Source organism: Pleurodeles waltl, chromosome 8 (assembly GCF_031143425.1).
Source record: "Pleurodeles waltl isolate 20211129_DDA chromosome 8, aPleWal1.hap1.20221129, whole genome shotgun sequence".
In the NCBI taxonomy this organism is placed as follows: domain Eukaryota; kingdom Metazoa; phylum Chordata; class Amphibia; order Caudata; family Salamandridae; genus Pleurodeles; species Pleurodeles waltl.
In genome coordinates, this window is record NC_090447.1 from 410,586,650 (window position 1) to 410,614,007 (window position 27,358).

A 27,358-nucleotide genomic window follows, 5' to 3' on the forward strand; every position below is an offset into this window, starting at 1 on the left:
CCGCTTTTGAGAGGACTGAAAGTTCTCTCAAACCTTAGGGCCTTATTTAGAGTTTGGTGGGTGGGGTACTCTCAGGGTCGGACTGGCCTAAAGAGCAATCATGCAGGCCCAAAGAGTTGGTCTCTTAGATTAATGCGTGGACCATTTTTTTCGAGGTTTATAGGCCTGTTCCATTGTCTGGCAGGCCAGTTTTTACTATTGATTTCCCTGCTATTACCACAAATATTGCCTGTGACAAGTACAAACCCATGTAGTTTTCTATACATTGAAAATAACAATATAATGTATCTTTACAAGTCTAAAAATGCCCTAGTTGCAAAAGTTGGCCACTTTTTTAGCTATGTGACTTGCTAATGGGTGGCACTTTTATTTTGGTGCACAGGCCTATTTACTGTCCCACTCTGACCCTGCTTACTGCGTCAAAATGTGACGGATACCCTATGCATCTTATTACAAGAGCAAAAGGCTATAATACACTTGTAATACAGAGGATGTAATATCCGGCATGTTTGTGATGGAATATTCCATTTGCCAAACTCTAAGTAAGGCTCTTACTTTTTACTTTTCCTTGCCTGTCAAGGAATGGGTTCAAATGCTGCATCAGGTGAACTGAGGGCAATTGTTTTTTATGGGCTACATGAGCTTCACTAATGCAGTGTGTGAATATTTGTAAGCTGACACGTTGCATAAGTTGTATATACTCATCAAAGTTTCTTTAGCATTAGATTTATAACAAGCAAACACAAGATTAAAACTTAAAAGCTGACCTTTAATACCACAGTAGTAAAATAAAATGGTATTGTATGCCACCTATTGCAGATCACTCGAAAATGAACACAACACACTAATTCAGAGCCAGTTAGCACTTGGTGTCTGTAAAAATGTGGTTGTTGGTTGGTTGGGGTTTGAGCCGTTTTCAAGCAGTGACCACAATCCTTGTCAGGGTAAGGCACAAGCAACTCCACATTATCCTTTGCTCCACCTCCTGGTAGTGTGTCACAGAGCAGCAAGGTTGAACTCCGAGGCAATATGTAAAGAATTTGTGCTACACTTCAAACAGTGATAAAAGTGAGAACACCACACAAAAAGGAACCCACACAAGATTAAGAGTATTTTCTAATAAGTAAAATAAGACCAAAACAACAAACATCAAATCATTAGAACCAGAGATATGCTGTTGTAAAGATTTCAGTAAAAAGCATAAAGCAACAACAGTGGATATCTGGTCCTGCCAGACCGGGACAAAGTTACGTATTCAGGCCAACCACATTTGTTCAAAGGCTGCCTTGAAGGACCCAGTTAGGTTAGCTGAGCAGCATACATCAAATCCTGGTTTGCACAGTGTTGCGAAGATCCATGTCAAAGATGTGTTGCACAGCTGAAGCGGTGCATCAGTGCTGAGATGGAGCAGGTTTGAGATGAGAGGTCCTACTTCTTTGTTGAGGATCCTTCCAATGAGGGCAAGCAATGCAAAGCCCAGAGTCAAGGATGCATTGCGCTGTCAGGGTGAAGGGTTGGTTCCGAGGAGCTCCAAGGCTGTTATGCAGAGTCCGGCATTGTAGTTGAGGCTGACGTAGATGTGGATGCAAGGGCCTGTGCTGGGGATGCATTGTACACTGGCAATTCTGAAGAGGTTGCTGGCTGCAGAGGTGATGCTGGTGTTTGACATGGGTTTGGTCCGCTCAGCAGCAATAATGCACCAGTTCTGCTATGGGTTGTGCTGCGCAGCAAAAGAAGTACTTTAGTTCTGCTGGATCCACAATGTCTGGCAAAGCACTTTAGGCCCACTTCAAAGGTTCCAGCACGGGGGTGGCACACTTTTGCAGGGTAGTCTCACAAATTGCAGAGTCAAGATACAGGTGCAAGGTTGTTAGAAGCCTGTGGCGTCTCTGAAGCTTCAGATCAGGAGGCCAGACAACAAGCCTTTAGAGTCACAATGGTGAACTGGGTTCAATAGATCCTACTCACCAAGGCAAGATGGTAGCAGGTAGCAGGTCAGCACAGCAGGGCAGCAGTACAGCAGAGTGGAATTCCTTTCAGAAGTCCTTCTTCCTGGCAATATGTCCACAGGTTCAGAAGTATACTGAAGAAGAGGTGTCTGAGGCCCAATATTTATACTTGGTGCACTTCCTCTGGAATGTGAGAGAAGATTCTAAAATTCCCATCAAAGTTCCCGGGCATCCTCCTTCCCTGGCTCCAGATTAACTACAGTGGGTACACAGCCCTTTTTGTGACGGCAGGGCTCAGCCTATTCAAGTATAAGTGGGGCTGTGCCGGCTCCTTCCTCCCATCCTGCCAGTGATGGTCCATCCAGGCACACCTAAGCTCTCTAATGTGTGTGGCTGTCTATGAGGCATACACAAAGCCCAGCTGTCAATACACCCAGTCATGTGACCCAGGGGCAGACTGCACGCACTAAATGGCTAAGTCAGCAAACTACCAACTTTCTTAAAGTGCAATTTTCAAAATTGTAATTAAAAATCTGACTTGACCATAAGATAGGATTTTTCATTACTGTTCCAAAGATGCAAAACATGAACTGGTTACTTGCTACCATTTAGAAATTACAGCTTATTAAGGCCCTCATTATGAGATTGGCAGTAAGTCCCGCTTACCGCCATGCTGACTGCCACCAACATACCGTGACAGCGGCAGTATACCGCTACACATATTATGACCCACACATAAAAATCCGGCACTATACAGACACACACACAAGTCCTCTGGCCCAAAGGTCAGTGATGAACTGGCGGTATCCAAATCCACACCGTTACGCCAACAGAACTATGCCCACAGCATTATGACCCATGAATCACTGAGGCGGACATTCAACCACAGCAAACCATTGGCGGTACATACAGCCACGCTCAAAATACACACACAACAACAAAACAACACTACATTGGACAATTCAAACTACACATACCTGACACTCATACACACCACACCCACATACCCACACCACTATAAAACACACACCCATATTACCCACAACCCTTTACGACTCAAAATAATTGACAACTGGGAGAAAGCACACCAAGAGCACCCACAGAACCAGAGCCACAGAACACCATCACCCATACACCATCCACACACCTCACAGCACCCCCCCCAAAACATCACCCCATAAACCCTCACACACACCACTCGCACTACACCCATGGCACCACAAAGACACCCCAGGTTCTCTGAGGAGGAGCTAAGGGTCATGGTGGAGGAAATCATCCAGGTAGAGCCACAGCTTTTCGGATCACAGATGCAGCAGACGTCCACTGCAAAGAAGATGGAGCTTTGGCGGAGGATCGTGGACAGGGTCAACGCCGTGGGACAGCACCCCAGAACAAGGGATGATATCAGGAAGAGGTGGACCGACCTACGGGGAAAGGTGCGTTCCATGGTTGCATGACACCATGTAGCTGTACAGGGGACCTCCTCCCCTACAACTAACAACATGGGAGGAGCAAGTCTTGACAATGCTGCATCCTGAAGGTCTGGCAGGAGTAGCTGGAGGACTGCACTCTGGTAAGTCAAATCATTACTACTTTCATCCCCCCTACATGCATGTCATCTCAAACCCCCACCCTCACTCCCATCACTCCACCACCTCGCATACACCCCACCATCAAAACCCACTCATCCCAATGCCAAGCCCTGCATGATTTACCAATGCATTGACACCACTCACAGACCTGCATGGACAACCATCACCACTGCATGCACACTAGAGAAAATTACCTGGCCCACCAAATAACAACTCTCACTTAGGCCAATCTGCCATGGCAATATCAACCATAGAGGACAACACACCCATGCACAAGATGACACACACAGAAACTATAACACTGCATTTACATCCCCACAGGTTCCCCACACAACGTCACCGGAGAGGAGCAACAACCAGTCCCCCCACAGAAGAGGCCACAGTGATGACAGCAGCTCTGCACACCTGGTTCCGGATGACCTTCCTGGCCCATCAGGGACCTCCAGACAGTCGATTACCCACCCACAGTCCCATACCACCACAGAGCCTCCCCCCTCAGGAATCACCACCACAGCACCCACCCAGCGGGCCCATACCTCTGTCCCCAGGACACATCAATCAGCAGTGTGTCCATCACTATAGGGACCTCGGGACACCCCACGAACACGGGATGATCAGGGATCTGGGGTCAGTGGCAGTGGGCACACGGTTCAGGGGACAGAGGCACAGAGGCACAGGACAACAGTGAAGCTGGGAGGACTGCTGTGCGACAGGAGGAGGACAGGCCCAGAAAACCGACTCTCCAGGAGGTACTCACCAAGATCCTGGGAGCATACCACCATTCCCAGGAGATGATGGGCCAGATACTGTACAAGTTGCAGGAGACCCAGCGGCTGCAGGACGGACAGTACCTGGGGATCAGGGAGGACCTGAGGGACATCCACACCACCCTGGTCACCATTGCAGGGGTGCTAGCTGACATGACCAACACCATGAGGGAGGCAATGGCACACCAACGGGCCCCTGACACTAGCCACAATGATGAACAGCCCTCCACCTCTGCCAGCGCTAGAAGGAGAACCACCACGCAAATGGTCCCTGCGACCCAGGCAGAAGCCAGAGAACATTGCCAAGACCCCCACTAGGAAATAAGACTCTCCTGATTGTCACCCTTGTGTCCCACTCTGTTACCCTGTCCACCTTGAACTGCCATTGCTCCACTTCCTATGCCCACTTGGACAATGCACCTGTGATACAAATAAACTAAACTCTATCCTGGACTTTCCTCCATCATCACCCCAGCCCATTGCACATCCCCATTTACTTCTCAGCACTGAAATAAACACCCTCTTAAAAAATACAAGTATGGAGTCTGTCAAATGATTTAGGATGTATTCGTTTAACAATCTGTAGACATTGCAATTAGACTATACAGTTATGTACATAGATATGACCTGTAATGTGCTGCAGTCAATACACCATGAGCCAGAGCAGGGCAAAAAGATCTGTGAATAGACATGTCTAAGGGTACAGTAAGTGGCCAGAGCAGTGGGAACAGCAGCCTGCCTAGAGAAAATTACCAAAAAGAACACGTGATGGACGGAATGATGAACAATGTCAAACATTCACCCCCAGTACAGAGATCTGGGGCTAAATCCATCGTTTTTTTGCTGCCCATGCCATTCCAGTTTGGACCCAGCCATATCCAAATCAGTCTTGACCCTGTACCCCATGGGAACAGTCCAGCCCTAACTGCCAGGCCAAGTCTTCCCTGGACTGGAAACAAGCATCCTGGGACCGGTTTCGGGGTTTCACCCCTCATCAGCCAGGCTACCTTGAATCCAGTGGCAAGGGAAGCACGGGACCCACGTCTGGGCATACCCTTCCCCTTCCCGCTTAGGGCGACAAATGCAAAATGAACAAGTGATGGACGGAATGATGAACAATGTCAAACATTCACCCCCAGTACAGAGATCTGGGCCTAAATCCATTGTTTTTTTGCTGCCCATGCCATTCCAGTTTGGACCCAGCCATATGCAAATCAGTCTTGACCCTGTTCCCCATGGGAACAGTCCAGCCCGAACTGCCAGGCCAAGTCTTCCCTGGACTGGAAACAAGCATCCTGGGACTGGTTTCGGGGTTTCACCCCTCATCAGCCAGGCTAGCTTGAATCCAGTGGCATGGGAAGCATGGGACCCACGTCTGGGCATACCCTTCCCCTTCCCACTTAGGGCGACGAATGCAAAAAGAACAAGTGATGGACGGAATGATGAACAATGTCAAACATTCACCCCCAGTACAGAGATCTGGGCCTAAATCCATTGTTTTTTTGCTGCCCATGCCATTCCAGTTTGGAACCAGCCAAATGCAAATCAGTCTTGACCCTGTTCCCCATGGGAACAGTCCAGCCCTAACTGCGAGGCCAAGTCTTCCCTGGACTGGAAACAAGCATCCTGGGACCGGTTTCGGGGTTTCACCTCTCATCAGCCAGGCTAGCTTGAATCCAGTGGCATGGGAAGCATGGGACCCACGTCTGGGCATACCCTTCCCCTTCCCACTTAGGGCGACAAATGCAAAAAGAACAAGTGATGGACAGAATGATGAACAATGTCAAACATTCACCCCCAGTACAGAGATCTGGGCCTAAATCCATCGTTTTTTTGCTGCCCATGCCATTCCAGTTTGGACCCAGCCATATCCAAATCAGTCTTGACCCTGTTCCCTATGGGAACAGTCCAGCCCGAACTGCCAGGCCAAGTCTTCCCTGGACTGGAAACAAGCATCCTGGGACTGGTTTCGGGGTTTCACCCCTCATCAGCCAGGCTACCTTGAATCCAGTGGCATGGGAAGCACGGGACCCACGTCTGGGCATACCCTTCCCACTTAGGGCGACAAATGCAAAAAGAACAAGTGATGGACGGAATGATGAACAATGTCAAACATTCACCCCCAGTACAGAGATCTGGGCCTAAATCCATTGTTTTTTTGCTGCCCATGCCATTCCAGTTTGGACCAAGCCATATGCAAATCAGTCTTGACCCTGTTCCCCATGGGAACAGTCCAGCCCGAACTGCCAGGCCAAGTCTTCCCTGGACTGGAAACAAGCATCCTGGGACCGGTTTCGGAAAAATTACCGACACAAAACTGCAATGGAAGGTGAAGTTGCAGTGTCTTACCTGTGTGTCACTGGAAGTACTGTTGTTTGATAGTTGTTCTGTTGTCCACTTTCTCATCCTCTGCCTCCTCTTTGTCACTGTCCACAGGCTCCACAGCTGCCACACACCCATCCCTTGCCCCATCCTCCTGCAGAAAAGGCACCTGGCATCTCAAGGTTAGGTTGTGCAACATGTAGCATTCCACGATGATCTGGTACACCTTCTTGGGTGAGTAGAACAGGGATCCACCTTCAAGAGGCCAAAGGTGCACTCAATAATTCTTCTTGTAAGCCCATGTTCCTCATTGTTACGTTCCTCTGCCCTTGCCTAGCATTCCTCACTGGGGTAAGTAGCTCTGAGCGGTTGGGGTAACCAGAGTCACCTGAAAATATCGAGGGATACCCGTTAGCCACACACTTACCCTTAGGGCCAACCCCACACCCATATACCAACAGACACTGTTTGGGACCATGGGTTCACCTACTAGCCACACTGGGTGCCTCTGGAGTTGAGTCATAACTTATGGGATGCTTCTATTCCTCAGAATAAAGGTATCATGCACAGACCCAGGATACTTTGCATTCACATGGGAGATGTACTGGTCCGCAAGGCAAACTATCTGCACATTCATAGAATGAAAGCTCTTTCGAACACCTGTTCATTTCTCCGGGGGGGGGTAGGGACAAAGGCAATATGTATACTATTAATTGCCCCAATGATGTTGGGGATATGTCCCATTGCATAGAAGTCAGACTTCACTGTGGCCAAATCCTCCACCTGAGGTAAAACAATGTAGATGTGCATGTGTTTCATCAAGGCAGACAACACTCTGGTCCGCGCGTTTGAGAACATCGGCTGCGACATCCCTGCTGCCATGGTCACTGTCGCTTGGAAGGAGACACTTGCTTAAAAATGTAGCACTGATAGGACTTGCACAAGTGGGGGGATCCCAGTGGGATGACGGATAGCTGAGATCAGGTCTGGCTCCAATTGGGCACACAGCTCTTGCATTGTGGCCCTATCAAGTCTGTAGGTGAGGATAATGTGCCTGTCCTCCATTGTTGCCAAGTCCTCCAGGGGCCTGTACATGGGGGGATGTCTCCATCTCCTAATCATCCTCAGCGGTTGTACTCCATGGGTAAAAACGATGAGCATCTGGTCACTTTTCAACATTTTGTCATTGTACAATGCATTGCATGTTGTGACAGAAACAGTATGTTGATGTTTATTCCCAAAATGTGCTTATGCCGGCTGTGACTCAGTTAGGTGCCATGGCCTGCCCCCCCCTGAAATGGCAGATGCCTGTCCTGTGTGGAGGGACATGTGGAAATGAGGTAATACCGCTGACGTTGTGCGCCATTGCGGGAGGCGGTCGAAAACCACCATGCAACACCTCATTGGATAACATTGGGCTCTATGGGTCCCAGTAGCCAACAGTGATGTACGCCGTTGGTGACGGTACACACTGCCGCAGACGTGACCGCCATTTTCTATCTGTTCACTCACTTGCTATCTGACCTTCAACAGGAGAGGACCTACACTGCAAGTGCTGCTGTGACCTGTGTCTGGAAGCGAACATGGCTCGAGTCTCTGGGAAGAGGGCTCAGGCCTTCACTTTGGAGGAGTTGGAGAGACTGGTGGATGGGGTCCTACCCCAGTACAGATGGCTCTATGGGCCTCCAGACCAACAGGTGAGTACACTGTGTGCACCATGCATGGGGCATGAATGAATGGAGTGCTGTGTGCTAAGGCCTCATGTAAGGGGGGCTGGTTGAGGGGTCCTGGGCAGAGTGCTGCTTGTATGGTGGGCAATGTATGTGCGTAAGGGGATGGGAGGGATATGGTGGGCCATGAGTGTAACAGGCCGCACGGTATGACTGATAGCATTATGCTATGTTTATTGCCCAGCAGGTCAGCGCCCATCAGAAAAAGGGTATATGGCGTGCCATCGCCAAGGATGTGCGGACCCTGGGGGTCTATGACAAGTGGAGCACCCACTGTCGCAAAGGGTGGGAGGACCTGAGACGCTGGGCAAGGAAGTTGGCAGAGGCCTAGCTGGGGATGGCCTCCCAACGAGGAAGGGGTGCCCGTCGAGCCCTAACCCCCCTGATGTTCTGCATACTGGCGGTGGCCTATCCGGAGTTGGATGGGCGCTTGAGGGCATCACAGCAGCCACAAGGGGGTGAGTACAGTTTCCAATTCAGCAAATTGCACTTGGTGGGGTGTTATCTGGGTGGGGGATGTGGACCTGTGGGTGCCCCTGGGCCAGGTCGAACATTGCAGGGTAGGTTCCATGTTGGGCAGGGTCTGTTGCACACCACCCCCACACATGCTAGTGGGCATCTACTGCTGGGCAAGGTTCTGTGGGTCTCAGGTATGCTGCTATTGGCGTTAGGCATTATTCTCCATGACCTGGTGACTAGCATTGTGACTGGTAGTGCATCGCCTAGTGCATAGGGCTGTCCCCTGTGTGTTGTGTACGCCAACAGTGGTGTTGTTGCTGGCATTGACCAAGTGTATCCTCTGTCTCTTCCCCCCCTTTTTGTTTTGTCACCCTGTCCTTCTGTGCAGTAGCATGATCTGGCGGAAGAGCAGAGGCACCGGAAACATAGGGAGCTGCATCCCACATGGGCCTGGAGGCCGAATCCACAGACCATCAGGGCACCAGTGGGACAGAGGGTGAGGGGAGCACCACGGCAGAGTCTGGAGGGGACAGTTCAGACAGTGATACCTCCTCCGTTAGAAGCTCCCTGATGGTGGCAGACACCTCTGTGGCCACCCCAACTACAAGTACAGCTGTCACCCCCAGTACCAGCACCACACTCCCAGCAGCCCCTCAGCGTGTTTCCCATGCCCGCTCACCCAGGAGGGTGGGCATCTTCTTCGCCCCAGGCACCTCAGGCCCTGCGCCAGTCAGCCCTGCTGCCCTGAGTGAGGAGTCTATTGACCTCCTGCGATCCATCTCTGTTGGGCAGTCAACCATTGTGAATGCCATCCAGGGGCTGGCAGGGCATTTGCAACAAACAAATGCATTCCTGGAGGGCATTGACTAAGGCATGATGGCCCAACAGAGATCATTCCAGGTTCTGGCCTCCTCCCTGATCACAGCCATTGTCCCTGTCTCTAGCCTCCCCCCTCCAACTTCCTCTACCCAGTCCCATTCTCATCAACCCCAGCCTATCCCAAGCACACATCAGACCAGCATGCACCCAAGACTACACACAGGAGTGGCTCTGACAAACACAAGCACCACACATCATTCCACAGGCACTCACACAAACACCATCCAGAATCAGACATGCCAACATCCACTGCCTCCACTGTGTCCCCCTCCTCCTCCTCGTCCACCTCCCTCCCAGTAGCGTCTCCACTCACACTTGCATGCACTACATCCTTATCTGCTACAACCATCACCATCACGCCTATCACTACACACCCCTCACTGGCAGTCACCCCCCCATCCATGCACACGTCACCTGTGTCCTCTCCCACTATGTCTGTGCCCCCTCCTCCCAAAATACACAAACGCAAACACTCAGACACTCAACAGCCATCCACCTCACAACAGCATCTAGCACATGCACCTGCACCCAAACACAGCAGACAGACACCTCCAACCACCACTCCCTCTTCCTCCACTCCCAAACCGTTCACCGTCTTCCTGCCCCAGTGTCCCTAAAAGCTTTTCCTCTCCACCATTGACCTCTTCCCTGCCCCTCCCCCATCCTTCACTTCGGGCCAGGGTAGAACGAATCCAGGCCAGCACCTCAGCCAAGCAGTCCACGGCCACTGTAGTTTCGGCAGCTACTGAGGTGTGAGAGGCTCGAAGGAGACACTTGTCAGCACTGGTAGTGTGCCTGCACCAGCTGGCATGGGCAAGAAGGGACCACCAGCTACTAAGGGAAAGGAGGCACTACCAGCTGGCAAGGAGGCACCACCAGCTGGCAAGGGCAAGAAGGGACCACCAGCTACCAAGGGCAAGAAGGTACCTCCAGCTGGCAAGGGCAAGAAGGGACCAACAGCTACCAAGGGCGAGGAGGCACCACCAGCTGGAAAGGGCAAGAAGGGACCACCAAGGGCAAACACAAAGGGCTGGCCACTGCAGGCAGGATGGATAGGGGGCCTGGTGCTGGAGCTGGGTCTGAGCACACAACACCAACCATGGCACTTCAGCCGTCCAAGGCTGCAGGGAAAGGGTTGGAGCCTCCCCCCAGCACCGCCAGCTGCAGCGCCACCTGCACCACTGTCAGCACCACTGCCAGCAGCAGCAGCCCCAGTGGGCAGCTGTCCGAGGCTGCAGGGGAAGGGCTGGAGCCTCCCCCCACCACTGACAGCACCGCCACCAGCACCGCCAGCTGCACCGCCACCTGCACCGCCACCTGCACCACCACCTGAAGCGCCACGTGCATCACTGTCAGCACCACTGACAACAGCCCCAGTGGGCAGCCGTCCGAGGCTGCAGGGGAAGGTCTGGAGCCTCCCCCCACCACTGCCAGCACCGCCACCAGCACCGGCACTACCACCACTATGCAGCCGTAGCCGCGGGGGATGGACTGTAGTTCTGCCTCCATGGAGTGTCGTGCATCCTGCCCACTGCAAATCTCGTGGGTCTGACACCCAGGTGAGGGACTGTGATCTGGCACTCCCCAAGTGCTGCATCACTGGGCACAAAGCCCCCTCCATAACCAGTGGAAAAAGGCATGCACTCACCCCCTCCTTGCCAGGATGAAGCACACTTTCCCCAAAGCCCCCTATAGAACATGTGAAGAAGCCATCCAATCCAGAGACTGTGGCCTTGCACTCCCCAGGACCAGGCAGTGGACAAACCACCCACTTGAGAGGCTGTGGCTTTGCACTCCCCAGGACCAAGCAGTGGGCAAACCACCCACTTGAGAGACTGTGGCCTTGCACTCCCCAGGACCAAGCAGTGGGCAAACCACCCACTAGAGATACTGTGGCCTTGCACTCCCCAGGACCAAGCAGTCGGCAAACCACCAACTTGAGAGACTGTGGCCTTACACTCCCCAGAACCAAGCAGTGGGCAATCCACCCACTAGAGAGACTGTGGCCTTGCACTCCCCAGGACCAAGCAGTGGGAAAACCACCCACTAGAGAGACTGTGGCTTTGCACTCCCCAGGACCAAGCAGTGGGCATGTAGCCCCCTCCAGGAGCAGTGGTGTTGTACCATCTTCCGGCTGAGGTGCCCACCCCTCCCCGTCCCCCTGAGGCGCCTGTGTATTTTTGACCTGATGACCTAGCAGTGCTCTCTCCGTATTGAGGCAGGAGTCAAGTGGGGCCTTGACCTATGTGAAATGGCCCTGTGGCCCACGGACTTTATGGACTGGGCAGTGTCCCTCCATTTGTATATATGTATATACTGTTTTGATTTTAAATCACGTATTTATACTATGCTATCTTACTACACTCACTTTATTCAATTCCTTTTGTCCTTGCATTTTTCCTGAGGGGTAGAGGAAGGATATGTAATGTTATTGCATCTGTTTGTGTGTATGGTGTTGGGGGTGGGGATGTTGCGTGTGTGTGTCACTCTCTTTTTTCTCCTCCCTCCCCTGTGTGCTAGGTGCGGTACTCAGCGTGGTCGTCTTCACCAGCGTTGGTATTCCTGGTGTAGGAGGAGGTAGACCAGCATGGGTAACACCTGTAGTCCGGGCTCCATGGCGTCGTGGTTGTTGCCTGATTGTCCAGAGGTGAGTCGTTTCCCTTCTGTGTACTGTTTCCACCGTGCTTTTGATTGCTTTGGTACTGCCCCGGAGAAGCTGGCAGATTGGCTTGTTGTAATAGGATGGGCATTGCATTGTCTTCCACCTGGCTGTTGGCTGTTACTGCTGCAGTGGTTTTTTCTACCGCTGTGGCGGTCGGAGTGTTAAAGTGGCTGTCTGTGTTGGCGGTTTCTGCCATGGTCATAATTTTAAAAAAATTACCGCCGGCCCATTGGCGGTATTACTCCCGCTTTATCACCCACTGCCAGGGTTGTAATGAGGGCCTAAGTGTAATACGGGATCTCAAAATGCCTAGGGTAGAGGTAGGCATTGTAGTAGTAAAAAATGAATTTTACCAAGACATGTAAAACTTAAAAGTACATGTCCTATTTTTTAAATACATTTTACCCTGCCCTGTGGGCTGTTGAGTGCCTACCTTAGGGGTAGTATATGTATTGAAAAGGAAGGTTTGGGCCTAGAAAAAGTTTAATTTCTTCTGGTTGAATTGGCAGTTTAAAATGACATTCACAGGCTGCATTGGCAGACCTGAGGCATGTTTAAAGTGCTTCTTAAGTGGGTGGCTCAATCAGTGTTGCAGACCCACTAGTAGCATTTGAATGACAGACCCTAGGCACAGGTAGTGCACCTTTATGTGAGACTTGCAGTAAATTATATATGCCAACGGGTATAAGCCAATTATGCAATGTTTAGAGGAGAGAGCATGAGCACTTTATCCCTGGTTAGCAGTGGTAAAGTGTGCAGAGTCCTAAGGCCAGCACCAAATTCAGCTAAGAATTGGAGCGTAAAAGCAAAAGATTTGGAGGTGACCCTGCAGAGAGGGTTGGGACCAACAGTGCCCTTTCACCTTGATGCATAAAAATGTCTTGATGTGCAATTTGCTCAAAAAGAAATACAGAGCCCCTTTGGCCACAATTTCATCGGTCTATTATTTAGCTGAGTTTGAAATGGGATCGACGGAAAGTGAAAAGAGATTCCCTGTAGTGGTTTCATTTTTTGTAATATTTATATGCATTGATTTCTAAACTTTTGCCAATGGGTGGTACAAATCTGCCTGAGTTCATATCCCCATTCCTTGTATATGTTTACATTTCTATTTCTTTACCGCTTCAACAGCTTCTCTCTCTTAAAGTAAGGACAAACTTTCTGTGTAAAGAGTCTTGAATGGGTTTCTGTCATGGAGCTTTGTGAACTGCACCGCAGTGAATACAAAAGTACGCCATTTGACAGCATCATTAATAGATCACAACAACAGACAGTGATCTATTAATGATCTTTAGCAAAATAATTGAAGAGTTGTCATTCTTTTAGATGTGTTACTAGGAACCTTGGAAACTTTCTGAGGCTGCATTACTGTAAAAGCCCACTGTTCCATGTTTATGCTGCGGTGCACCTTTGACTATGCACACTGGATGCAAACAGAGGCAGTGCACCCCATTACTGATAATTTGCTAACCCTCAAGGCAACCATAATAATAATAAAAAAATAATAATATTAAGGTGCTCCAGGGCACAGAAAGCAGCCCCATATGCACATGTGCCCAAATGCACTTCCATGGCACTTTATGTAAGATGACCCGTGATGGTTATTGTTAGACTTGGCACCCTTGGCACGGTCTCCCCTAACTTTTTGCCTCTGTTTCCCAGGTGGTTGAACGGTGCTCAACTCTGTTTTTGCTGTTTTTGATACTCAGGGCACTTTACCACTGCTATCCAGTGCTAAAGTTCAAGTGCTCCTATGTAAAATGTATGTGTAATTGGCTTTCCATGATTGTCATATTTGGTTTACTAGTAAGTCCCTAGTACAGTGCACTAGATGGGCCCAGGGTCTGTAAATCAAATGCTACTACTGGTCCTGCAGCAATGCTTGTGCCACCCACATACATAGCCATGTAAACATGGCTCAGACCTGCCGCTGCAGTGTCTGTGAGTGCAGCTTTAAACTGCCAATTCGACTTGGCAAGTGTACTCACTTGCCAGGCCTAAACCTTCCCTTTTTGTACATGTAAGGCACCCCTAAGGTAGGCACTAAGTAGCACCGTGGGCAGGGTGCAGTGTATGTTAAAGGTGCGAGATTTACTTATGGGTTTACATGTCCTGACAGTGAAATAATGCCAAATTCGGTTTTCACTGTTGCAAGGCCTATCTCTCTCATAGGTTAACATGGGGCTTCTTTTAAATATTATTAAAGCACAGATTCACTTTGAGAGCAGCTAGACATATGAAGTTTGGGGTCTCTGAACTCACAATTTAGAAATACATCTTTTAGTGAAGTTGTTTTTTTAGATTGTGTGTTTGAAATGCCACCTTTAGAAAGTAGGCATTTTCTTGCTTAAGCCATTCCATGACTCTGCTTGTTTGTGGATTCCCTGTCTGGGTCAGTTTGACAGCTGGGCTGCTTGCACCTCTCCTCTAGACAGTGACACAAAGGGAGATGGGGTGTAGCCTGCATATCCTGATGGGCCATCTGGCCTGAGGGGAGGGGAGGAGTGGTTACTTACACCTGAAAGGGCTGTGCCTGCCTCACACAATGCAGTCTCCAACCTCCTGGTGTGTGTTTGGGGCCTGGCCTGGGCAAGGCAGTATCTTACAAACAACAGAGACTTTCTTTTGAAGTTTTCCTACTTCAAAGACAGAACGGGGGTTATAAAAAGAGCACACAAAATCCCTGAAAATTAGATCACTTCTAGAATCAAGAGGAACCTCCGCCAAGGAGAAGAGTTGAAGAGCTGAGGAGAAGTGCTGCCCCTGCCTGGGACTGTGCTGTGCTGGGCTTTCCTGTAGTGCCTGTGAAAGGGGACAAAGACTGGACTTTGTTGTGCATTCCTGCATGAGAAGAATCTCCAAGGGCTTGAACTGAGCTTGCCTCCTGTTGTTGAAGTCTCAGGGTCATCAAAGACTTCCCCTGCCAGCACCTGGACTCTCTGCTGAGACTCCTTCCCTGATACGTGGTGCCCTACCCAGTCCCTTGGCCCTTGAGAGGTGAAGCTAGCAACCAAGAACTGAGAATCCACACACAGACCGCCGTGCGTGGAAATGTTCAATGCATCTTCCGTGTCGTGGCTGATAAATGACGCGCTGCTGGCTTCGCAGCTGAAATCAACAGTCCACCTGCATCGCGGCTGGAAGATCGATGCAATGTGGCTGAAGAAATGACACTCAACACCCGCTAACCAAGGCTAATGGCGCAAATCCCACGCAGAGCAGTTTTGTGATACCATGCAACCGGATTTTCAACGCATTATCGCTGCGAGTGGAAAACAACACAAAGCCTGCCCGGACCCGAGGTGCCTGTCAGGATCGATGCATAGCTCTCTTGTGGGAGAGAAGAAATGATGCACACCAGCCCGACTGGAGGAGGAACGACGCACGCTCTCATTTGCGAGTGAGAAATCGATGCATCGCTGGCCTTTTCCGATGCACGCTTGCCCGTGCGGTGTTATTTTTACGCTACCTAGGTACTTTGTGCGCTAACAATGTTCTCACTGTTTTCTTATTCTTATTCTTTTAAAAATTCATATCTTGACTTTTGTATGTTGGATTTTTGTCGTTTTGGTCTTGTTTCATTTAGATAAATATTACCTATTTTTATAAACCTGTGTTGTATCATTTTATAGTGTTTTCACTGAGTTAATGTGTGTGTTGGTACAAATACTTTACACATTGCTTCTGAAGTTAAGCCTGCCTGCTCGTGCCAAGCTACCAAGAGGGTGAGCAGGGGTTAACTGAGGGTGATTCTCATTTACCCTGACTAGAGTGAGGGTCCATGCTTGGACAGGGGATAACCTGACTGTCTACCAAAGATCACATTTCTAACAGTTATTCTGTTACTTCAGATCTCACTTCAAAGATGACTTCACATCCTCAAAATGTTGCAACACTGAAATGCCTGAAAGGAGACAGAAATTACTCTGCAAAATTCTAAATACATTCAGGAGTTCCTAAAGTAGTAGTCATTTATACACGTTTTCACAAGTTTGTCTTCCAGACCTTTGTCTAACTATTAGCAAGTAAAGTGGTCTTGGTCCACTGCATCCCATGACTAGCAATTTGTTTTTATATACCCTTGATATGAGTTTACCTTGATGGCCCTTATGCATAAACATTTTTAGCAAGTACATTAACTGTATGTGCAAACATATATCATACCATTCTGTATTTTGTGCTCTGTGAAAGATTAGAAATCACTATTTTGTAGTATTCTGTATGGTAGGCAAATTGACTATTAAGCAACAACCTGCAATGGTCATAAAGAAGGAAAATGAAAATGAAAGGACAACAAGAATACAGTTACATAATGTACCATACATTTTCATGTCTTAGTGCTCTGCATCTGAGTGAAGAAGGGTTAAAATATTCCTGTAAATACCAATGAGTGTTTACCAACATTATACATTTTTCGAAATGAAGGTATCACATGCAAGCTAATAAGTTCCAGAACTTTGTTCCTGCAGCTAAATAATTGATGCCTTACCATAATGGTGAAATGGAAGGAATTTGATTGAAAGAGGCCCCTGTTCAATAATTTCTACTGTTTAATGCCAGGGGGTAGGAGGCATTTTGCTGTTAGACATTATAGTCTAGACCCATAAACCCATTGGTACAAAATGCACAGATTTTTATTTGAAACCATCTTCCATTTTTAGATGGTGAAGATCTTTCTGACTTTGGAAACATGATCATACTTTCTCAGGCCTACTGCCAGCATACTTTCCATATTTTTTGCTGTTTGTAACTTCTTGATAAGATGTTTGGTTACCACCAGATTCAGAGAAATTGCGTAGTTTATTCTGGTGTTAACAATGGTACCCAACAACGGTGCTTCTGAGAATTAGTGGCCTGAAATTGCCCAGCTCCCTATCTGATCGGAAGAGATAGGATATGTTATTAACGTCTTCTTGGCCCATGAAACATGAATCGAATATTGGCCATGAGCTGTCAAAAGGAGGTGGCATTAAATATTAAAAAGGTGAGGCAAGGGGGGATTCCTAAAGTTATTCACACTCATCATTGGTGGAAAAGAGAAAGGACCCATTTACGTTACAGAGTTTAGTTTACCTGAAAAAGAGGAGACTCACCTAAACTCGTAGATCCCTTACATGGCTCCTTAGGAGAATCTGCTAAGATGACTAGAATGATAATTGATATCAAAGGCCTGAGAGAGAGCTAGAAAGTTCCAAAGTTTTCTTAAGATTTTGCCAGTCATATCCAGCAGAGCTGTCTCCAAACCTTGCTGAGGCTGGTTTGTTCACAGACTAGCATAGTATGCTGGATTATTTGTGTTTGTAAATGGAAAACTACCGTCTTTCTGATGAGCCTTGTTGATTGTACATCAGGAGGTTCATAACTGCTGGGATCCAAGCAGCTGAAATTAGCTTTTTAAATTAGGGAGTTGTGGTTGCTTGTTTGCATACACTTAAATTATTAATAAATGATTCGAAGACCCCTGGAAAGAAGATTAACAGACTTCATGATCAGTAGGTAATTGCCAGTAGGTTTTATTTTACTGATCAGAGGAAATAAATTATCTAAGTTGACTTTACCAAAGAAGAAAGTTCTGGGTTGCCCCTGAGATAACAGGAGTGAGATGGATCCTTCGGGGACAACAGCATGAGATTGAACAGTCACCAAAAAGTTCAGTTGTATTGAGCAAACAAGCAAATCTGTTATGCCAAGAGATGCCCAGCCTAAGAGCCATACTGTATAGGGGTATCATGATTCCAGGTTTGATCACACTAATGCCTAAAGGGTATGTAATATGGCAAGAATACAAACATGTTCTAGAACCAACTTCTTGCAAACGTTCAGACCATAAAGGCCGCTCTATGGCATGGTTGTCCAGAATCTGCCACCTCAGTTTGGATCCAGTCATATGCAAGTTAGTCTTGGCCTTGCTCCAATAGTAACAGTCCAGTTCAAACTGCCAGGTCATGTTCTCCATGAACCAGACAGAACACAAGCACCTCAGGACCAGTTTCATCTGGTTAGGGTTCTTCAGTCACGTGTAGCGTTGCTCCGGTGACACAGTGAACATTGGACCCACATCTGGGCATAACTGTCGCATTTAGGGCATTGCACTGAAGTATACAAAAAAGTAATGGATTGAATGCTTGAATTATTCTTAGCCACTGATAATTACTTGGGCCGCATTCCAGTCCATTGTTATTTTGCACACAATTCCACTTCAGTTTAGGCACAGCCATATTCAAATCAGTCATGACCTTTTCAAATAGGAACAGTCTAGCCTGAATGACCAGGCCAGGTCCTCCCTGAACTGGAACAAGCAACCACAGACTGGTTTTGCCCTGATTGGGGCTCTTCAGTCTAGTGTAGCTTTGCTTCAGTGGCACAGGGAGAATACTAGGGTGTTCCAGCTTTGCTGGGCCATGGAACAGTCCATACTTTTGAAACTCGTGGGTTGGTGCAGGCAGAAAATACCTTCAATGTTGCTGTATTTCATCTCTCATTTATTTTGCAGTATCTCCTGAACCAATGCTTGGCTGTTGTGGAAAGGTCAGCCTATAGACTTACATGGGCTATGAAAATGAATTTCTCTAATGAACTTGGTGACACCAAGGATGGGCTGTTGTTCCATTAGTCATGTACAGTGGGCCCAAAATGGGCCTGTAGTTTTCAGGGTACTGTCCCCAACAGCCAAGGGATGCCCTGTAAGTAAAGAAGTATCCATGACATGCATGGACGGTGAGCCATCTACTAATGTTGGAGGTAGGTTAAGGATCGTGTGCTGGTGGAGGCAACTAACATGGCAAAGACCATATCTTGTCTGGAGGAGAGGTAGACATTATGGTTTCCTACTAAAGAATAATCAGGGGTCACTGCATGAGAGATCTGAATTCAGACAGTATCGCAGTAAGCATCCTGTCTCCCTGAAATGGGGTTGACTGGGACACTGAAAGACAGCAAAGTCCTGTGCAATGTGCAGAAGTGAATCGTGATATTGGTACAGTCGTTTTCTGTTTTTTACTTATGGAGGTTGAATGGGGAGGTGCCTCGCTCCTGGGAACTTTGGAAAGTCAATGCAAGCTTGTTTTACTTTTTATGCTCTAGGGTGCGGTTTACCTCTAAGCAGAAGACACATCTCTTTCTTCAGTGAGTGAACTGCATCAAATATATTTGTTTCTAGTTTGTTAGTGTTCAGTTATACGTACTACTTCTCACACTTTGTGCTCCTTTTATTTACTTCCATAATAACATGTATGCTTCTTGGAAACCTCAAGTCCCTATAACTGAGAAATGACTCACCTTTAACTGGGTCAGACGCTTGTGTCAGGGAGGAAGGTGCTCCTCTGCACATGCCACCTGTCTCTGGATCAGTATTCGACTTTTAGGTATAATTAAAAGAAATATGCATCTCGGAAGCATTTCAAATTCGAATTATTTGTTCATTAACCTCCTTTTAAACAGATAAAGATTCTTCATCTGGCAGACCACTCATGCAGGTCAGGCACTTATTTTCTTTGACCAGTTAAAGGATTAAGGGCCAGATGTAGGAAGCACTTTGCGAGTCGCAAACGGCAAAATTTGCCGTTTGCGACTCGCAAATGCGTGTTTCCTATGCAGAAATGCATTTTGCAAGTCGTCACCGACTCGCAAAATGCATTTCCGAATCGCAAATAGGAAGGGGTGTTCCCTTCCTATTTGCGATTCGCAATGGTATGCAATTCCATTTGTGACCGCTTATGCGGTTGCAAATGGAGTCGCAGTTACCATCCACTTGAAGTGGATGGTAACCCATTCGCAAACGGGAAGGGGTCCCCATGGGACCCCTTCCCCTTTGTGAATGGACCCCAAAATATTTTTTCAGGGCAGGGAGTGGTCCAAGGGACCACTCCCTGCCCTGAAAAAAACGAAACAAAAGGTTTCGGATTTTTTTAAATGCAGCTCGTTTTCCCTTAGGGAAAACGGGCTACATTTAAAAAAAAAAAAAAACTGCTTTATTGAAAAGCAGGTCGCTAACATGGAGGCCTGCTGACTACAGCAGGCCTCCATGTTAGCGAGTGCCTATACTCGCTATGGGGCCGCAATTTGCGACCCACCTCATGAATATTCATGAGGTGGGTCATTGCGACCCCATAGCGAGTTGCAGTCGGTGTCTGAGACACCGTACTGCATAGCAATTTGCGAGTTGCAAATTGCGAGTCGGAAGGACTCGCAATTTGCAACTCGCAAATTGCTTCCTTCCTACATCTGGCCCTAATTTGCTTCCTCTGTAAACCAGCTTATCACGGCATTAACGTAGATTCCGTTAAACGATGATGCCAACTTCTAAATCCGGTATTATCTTGAAGCTGTTCTGTTGGCTGTCATTCCCAGTCGCCGGGTCAGTCTGTTGGTGGTGGTTGTTATTGTGAGCGATGGAGAGAAAAACTACAGCACGGGAGATAATGTTGCTTGATGTGGGATGTCAGAAAGAGTGAAAAGGGAACAGAGCAAGCAATGTAAAATAAAAACACGTATATTTTTCTCCGTGATGCCCAAATCTGTTAATTGTCTGTCTCTTTCACCTCCTCCACTGTGACATTACTAATACCCTACAAACATTATAATACGCCTTGCCAGTTTAAATTCTGTAATATTTATACCGACTGTCAGTAGATTAATGAATACACAAAATGACTGGGCATATTTGTATTTTTTCATTGCAGCTCAAGGAAAATCGAAGAAGATGAATATGAAGATTTAACGTTTAACCAAAAATGGGTGCTGGCTCCAAAAACGCAAGACACAGATGCAACGTTAATACTAAACAAGCTGCTGAGGGAATATGACAAAAAGCTGCGACCGGACATTGGAAGTGAGTTCTTGTATGTATTGTTTGACAAAATCAGACCACGTCTATGATGGTGGAAAAAACAGTGACATTGATATTGAGAGATAATTTCTAGACACACTGAGTAGACTACAAAACCTTGCACCTTTGCAGCGAAAGGCATAATATCCATGTGCATGGATAAGGAATTGTTTCCTTATCCATGTATCCTGCTTACAGCGACAGATCTAAGGGCCATATTTATACTTTTTAGCGCCGGCTAACACCATTCTGAAGCGCCATGCGGGCGCCGTATTTATTCAATGACGTTAGCTGGCGTTAGCCGCGGCGCTGCCTGGTGTGCGTGAAAAAAAATGACGTACACCAGGCAGCGCCGGCGTAGGGGAATATGGAGCTTGGGCACCAAAAAATGGGGCAAGTCAGGCTGAGGCCAATTTTTCGCCTCAACCCGATTTGCGCCATTTTTTCCGACTCCCAACCCCCATTGAAATGACTCCTGTCTTAGCAAAGACAGGAGTCATGCCCCCTTGCCCAATGGCCATGGCCAGGGGACTTCTGTCCCCTGGGCATGGTCATTGGGCATAGTGGCATGTAGGGGGGCACAAATCAGGCCCCCCTATGCCACAAAAAAAGAATAAAAAAATACTTACCTGAACTTACCTTAATGTCCCTGGGATGGGTCCCTCCATCCTTGGGTGTCCTCCTGGGGTGGGCAAGGGTGACAGGGGGGGTCCCTGGGGGCATGGGAGGGCACCTCTGGGCTCCTTCCGAGCCCACAGGTCCCTTAACTCCTGCCTTGTCCAGGCGCTAAAAAACGGCGCAAAAGCGGCTGGACGTCATTTTTTTTGACCCGCCCACTCCTGGGCGTGAATTTTGCCCGGGAGTGTAAATACGGCGCACATGCCTCGGAGTCACTTTTTTAGACGGGAACGCCTACCTTGCATATCATTAACGCAAAGTAGGTGTCCACGCTAAAAAATGACGCAAACTCCATGGACTTTGGCGCTAGACGCGTCTAACGCCAAAGTATAAATATGGAGTTAGTTTTGCGTCGGAATTGCGTAAAAAAAACGAGGCAATTCCGGCGCAAACAGAGTATAAATATGCTCCTAAGTACTTAGACTGCCGTTGATGCAGGCAGAAAATACCTTCAATGTTGCTGTATTTCATCTCTCATTTGTTTTGCAGTATCTCCTGAACCAATGCTTGGCTGTTGTGGAAAGGTCAGCCTATAGACTTACATGGGCTATGAAAATGAATTTCTCTAATGAACTTGGTGAAACCAAGGATGGACTGTTGTTCCATTAGTCATGTACAGTGGGCCCAAAATGGGCCTGTAGTTTTCAGGGTACTGTCCCCAACAGCCAAGGGATGCCCTGTAAGTAAAGAAGTATCCATGACATGCATGGACGGTGAGCCGTCTACTAATGTTGGAGGTAGGTTAAGGATCGTGTGCTGGTGGAGGCAACTAACATGGCAAAGACCCTATCTTGTCTGGAGGAGAGGTAGACATTATGGTTTCCTACTAAAGAATAATCAGGGGTCACTGCATGAGAGATCTGAATTCAGACAGTATCGCAGTAAGCATCCTGTCTCTCTGAAATGGGGTTGACTGGGATACTGAAAGACAGCAAAGTCCTGTGCTATGTGCAGAAGTGAATCGTGATATTGGTACAGTCGTTTTCTGTTTTTTACTTATGGAGGTTGAATGGGGAGGTGCCTTGTTCCTGGGAACTTTGGAAAGTCAATGCAAGCTTGTTTTACTTTTTATGCTCTAGGGTGCGGTTTACCTCTAAGCAGAAGACACATCTCTTTCTTCAGTGAGTGAACTGCATCAAATATATTTGTTTCTAGTTTGTTAGTGTTCAGTTATACGTACTACTTCTCACACTTTGTGCTCCTTTTATTTACTTCCATAATAACATGTATGCTTCTTGGAAACCTCAACTCCCTATAACTGAGAAATGACTCACCTTTAACTGGGTCAGACGCTTGTGTCAGGGAGGAAGGTGCTCCTCTGTACATGCCACCTGTCTTTGCGATATGCAAAAGGCCGTTTGCGATGCACAACCTCAAATTGCGAGTCGGTACCGACTCGCAATTTGAGGCTGCGACTCGCAAATAGGAAGGGGTGTTCCCTTCCTATTTGCGACCGCATCGCCATGCTGAGCGAATGCGGTCGCAAACCAACTCGCAGTTACCACCCACTTGAAGTGGGTGGTAACTCATTCGCAAAAGGGAAGGGGTCCCCATGGGACCCCTTCCCCTTTGTGAATGACGAAAAAAATGTTATTTCAGAGCAGGCAGTGGTCCTATGAACCACTGCCTACTCTGAAAAAACCGAAACCAAAGGGTTTTGGAAGTTTTTCTTTTTGCAACTCGTTTCCCTTTAAGGAAAACAGGCTGCAAAAAGAAAAAAAAACTGCTTTATTAAAAAAGCAGTCACAGACAATGAGGTCTGCTGTCTCCAGCAGGCCACCATCCCTGCGAGTGCATGGACTCGCTAAGGGGTCGCAAAATGTGACCCACCTCATTAATATTCATGAGGTGGGTCTTTGCGACCCGATAGCGAGTCGCAGAAGGTGTCTGAGACACCTTTCTGCATGCACTTTTGCGAGTTGCAATTTGCGAGTCGGTATGACTCGCAAATTGCAAGTCTCAAATTTTAACATACCTACATCTGGCCCTTAGAGAGGATATAGAACTAAAAAAAAGGTCCAGCAAAGAGCAAGTGGAGATTCAAACTTCTCCGTCTACGGAGCCATATTTTGAGTGGATTGATGGCTCCTGTGACAGGTTATTACTTACCACGTTCGGGTTGGCTTTATAAGGTGGCATCTTGGTTTTCCTCTTGGCCAATTTGAGCCCTCCAAAGTCCTAATATGCCCCTGTGATGAGTCTTCACCGCAAGGTTTGTTGCATTTTGTTCTCTTCAATAAGTTTTATAATGACCTTACTAGGAGGTTCTTAATCCCTATTTTATGAAACAAGGTGCTCAGATCCTCGAGAGTAGCCCTAGGTGATCTGCAACAGCTTGATTCCCCTTCTCACTGTGCCAGTATATGTTCATTCTTAAATGTGCAATTAGCAGTAGAAATTCTCTACTGTTTTAATTGCTAGATCAACCTTTCATCCAATAGTTACAAGCTTTATACTGAATTTTAAATTGTATTTTGTTAAAATGTTTTGCACTTTACAAGATTTAACATGTTATGCAATTTAATAGTCTGTTTGATACTTTTTAACTGTCTTTTTATTTTATGCATGTTTTTGTAACTACTTAGACTGTTTTGATGTTTATTTTAGCTGTTTTCAACTTGTGCTTTTATGGTCACTTTGGTGTCCAAAACAAAACTTTGATTGATTGATTGATTATTGTCACAGCCAATAAATTCTGAATGGCTCAGTGTCTTATTTTTATGAAATACAATAATTATTGGTCTACTCGCCATCAGGACTTACCTGTCAAAATACTATTTTTCGAAGCAGGATTTTATGAGAGCAGTTGGCAAACACAATGTTTTGTTGCTAGCCTGTAGTTTGCAAACAAAATACATTTTTCATGTCCAGCGAATGTAAATGAGGTAACTTTCTGCATTATTGAGCAAGAATTGTCTGCTTACATTCAATTGCAACTTTAAATGATTTTATCATGTTTTTTTGTCAATAAAGTACATCAAGTAATTTAATTTGCTCTTTGCTTAGTTCTGGAATGGAGAAATTAACAGATATTCAGAATTGCACATCACCAGACATGATTACAGCCCATGCTCACATTGTTCCATCATGAGTAGAGAAATACAAGCTATTCTGTAATTACACTTGCTGTATATTCAGTCAATCAATTAAACATTTAAAGAGAGTGGCAAATCACCAATGAGGGTCTTGAGGTACTGGAGCTGTATGCTGCTACTTGGAGAAATCATCATTGGAACATTTAGGTCTTTAGATCTTTTTTGAATTGCTGGAGTGACGGTGCAGTCCTGATGTGCAGGGAGAGGTTGTTCCAAGCCTTGGCTGCCAGGTGTGAGAAGAAGCGTCCTCTGATGTAGGCTCCACAGATCTGTGGGGTGTCTGTGAGGGAGAGGATAGCTGATCTGAGGTGTCTGGTCTGTTGGTGGAAGGTCAGGTGTTTGCTGAAGTATGCTGGTCCTTTGTTGTGCGGGGCCTTGTAGGTATGTTAGCATCTTGAACTGGCATCTCTTCTGAAAGAGATTGTGTCAATGTCAGACTATTTCAAATTGTAAAACATACTGACCAGGTTACACTGCTTTTCAAATAGTGTTAGCTGTTGCAGCACAGGTTTTCCAGCTAATATCACATGGAGTTAATTCTTACAAATTAAATTTCTTGATGCTTGAAAAAGTAGGGGAGCTAGTAAAACCTTGTTTCAAAGTGACGTTTTATGCTAATCTGTGACCTTTTTAGGTTGGTTACACATTTGACCACCTTTTGGCAACATTAAGCAGTTTGAAAAGCAAAATGATAAAATATTGTTGTATTTCATGTGTGCAGCTGAACTGAGTTTGGCAAAGCAGCTGTATGTGTTGGTATATTGCACACATTAGGTCTTGTTCACAAAGTTTTTTTTATTTTAGTTGTGTGTCATGCCTAAATAGCCAGGACTGGTTCACAAAGCATTTTCAGTGAAAAGGTCCAGCTTTAGGAGTGACTTATTCATACATTTCTGATAGAAAAACATACTGATTGTTTTTTGAGTAAGTATGTTTTACTCCTGGAACCTACTCACAGAAATGATTTGCTAATGAAACCTAGATACTCAGGTGTAACTCTCATGTATGACAAGAAAAAGAAGTATCTACTCAAAAAGGTCTATTTTCTAGATGCACTGTCAATCCAGACAGAAAAACAGCATTGGTGATAACAGAGTGAGTAGCCCATTGTGTTTATGAGGAATGTTTAACTTTGAAGATGTGTATTTATTTATTGGAAAAGTTCAGTGGGATTCAAAATGGAGACTTAGCATGTAGCGGAAATGGTATACACCTGCATATGCACAGGTGAGATGGATTGCTGAGGCCTCACATTTAATGCATCTGCTTTTATTTCAAAATCAGGTGCAGAAAGCCAATTGCTGTGCCTCTCCTTTCAAAAAGAGCCTGCTCATATTCTAAAATTTGCACAGTGATAAGTAGAAGCAAAGGATGTTTATTGTCGACTTCATGTGACTTCAATCTGTATTTGTTACTTCCTCAGGGTGAGGAGCACTCTCATCTTCATGGTGAGGTTGTAATATTTTTGCTGTCCTGTTACTTAGAAGTAGACTCTTTCTGCCCACCAGTCTGCAGTCTTAGAATCACAAGATTTATTAGCTCCTAATAAATAATATCCTCTGCTCTTACGTGCTTTCATGATTTGAATGGCTGAAAGAAAACAACTCTTGAATGTTATTGTAGTTCTCTCATGTCAGAGAATTATCTCTGAATGAGAAATAGAATTGTCCCTCCTGCTTCCAGCAATGATTCAAATGTTATTTGCAAAATGTTAGGAAAGTAGAGTGGTTTTGAAACAAATACTTCTTGTGCTAAAGAAAGCACATCATTTCCAGTCAAAAGATGGACAATACTGCATGATTTATTCAACAAAGAACAAAACTAGAGGAGAAGGGGAATTAAAATAATTATTGATTTTGGGAAAGACTCTTATTGAGGACAAGGGGTGTAAGGCAACATTTTTCTTCAAAATGATTATCAATCTGTAGAGGTGGCATAGCATAAAACATAATCATAAACTCACGAGTACACACATGATGACTTTTTTGCATACAACGGTTTGTGCGATTACTCTGAACTATTTTCAAAGACTTGCTCAGCCTTGGTATAGCTCCAGACTATTGTGGGCTAACTATCTTCTGACAAAATGTATGTGTCCTAAATATAGGATACAAAAATATCACACTATTGGACTTAATAATAGAAAGACTACATCTAATGGAGCAATATTTTTGTAAATCATATTTAGACCGCAGACGTTATGTCATACAATGCTTTTGTCAGTGATATTCTGACATACGCCCTGCAGCATCATCAGAGGTAAGCCCTTATCCCAAAGAACTTCAAATGATCCACAGGAGTGTTGAGATGAGGGGCCATCATTTGTTGTAAAAAATTTTGGTCATCACAAGTGCTTAAAGAGAGACAAATACTTTCTATTACTGCAAACTCTACACGA

At 46.5% G+C, this 27,358-nt stretch overlaps 1 protein-coding gene across 1 annotated transcript in view; it reads left to right on the forward strand.

The window, feature by feature from the left end:
• The window catches only part of LOC138249108 (gamma-aminobutyric acid receptor subunit gamma-3-like), a 368,168-nt gene that overhangs the window by 191,317 nt on the left and 149,493 nt on the right, over window positions 1-27,358 (forward strand). The window contains exon 2 of the mRNA XM_069203135.1: window positions 21,042-21,190. Within this exon, the coding sequence (XP_069059236.1) occupies window positions 21,042-21,190 (149 nt within the window). The remainder of the gene's footprint in view (window positions 1-21,041; window positions 21,191-27,358) is intronic.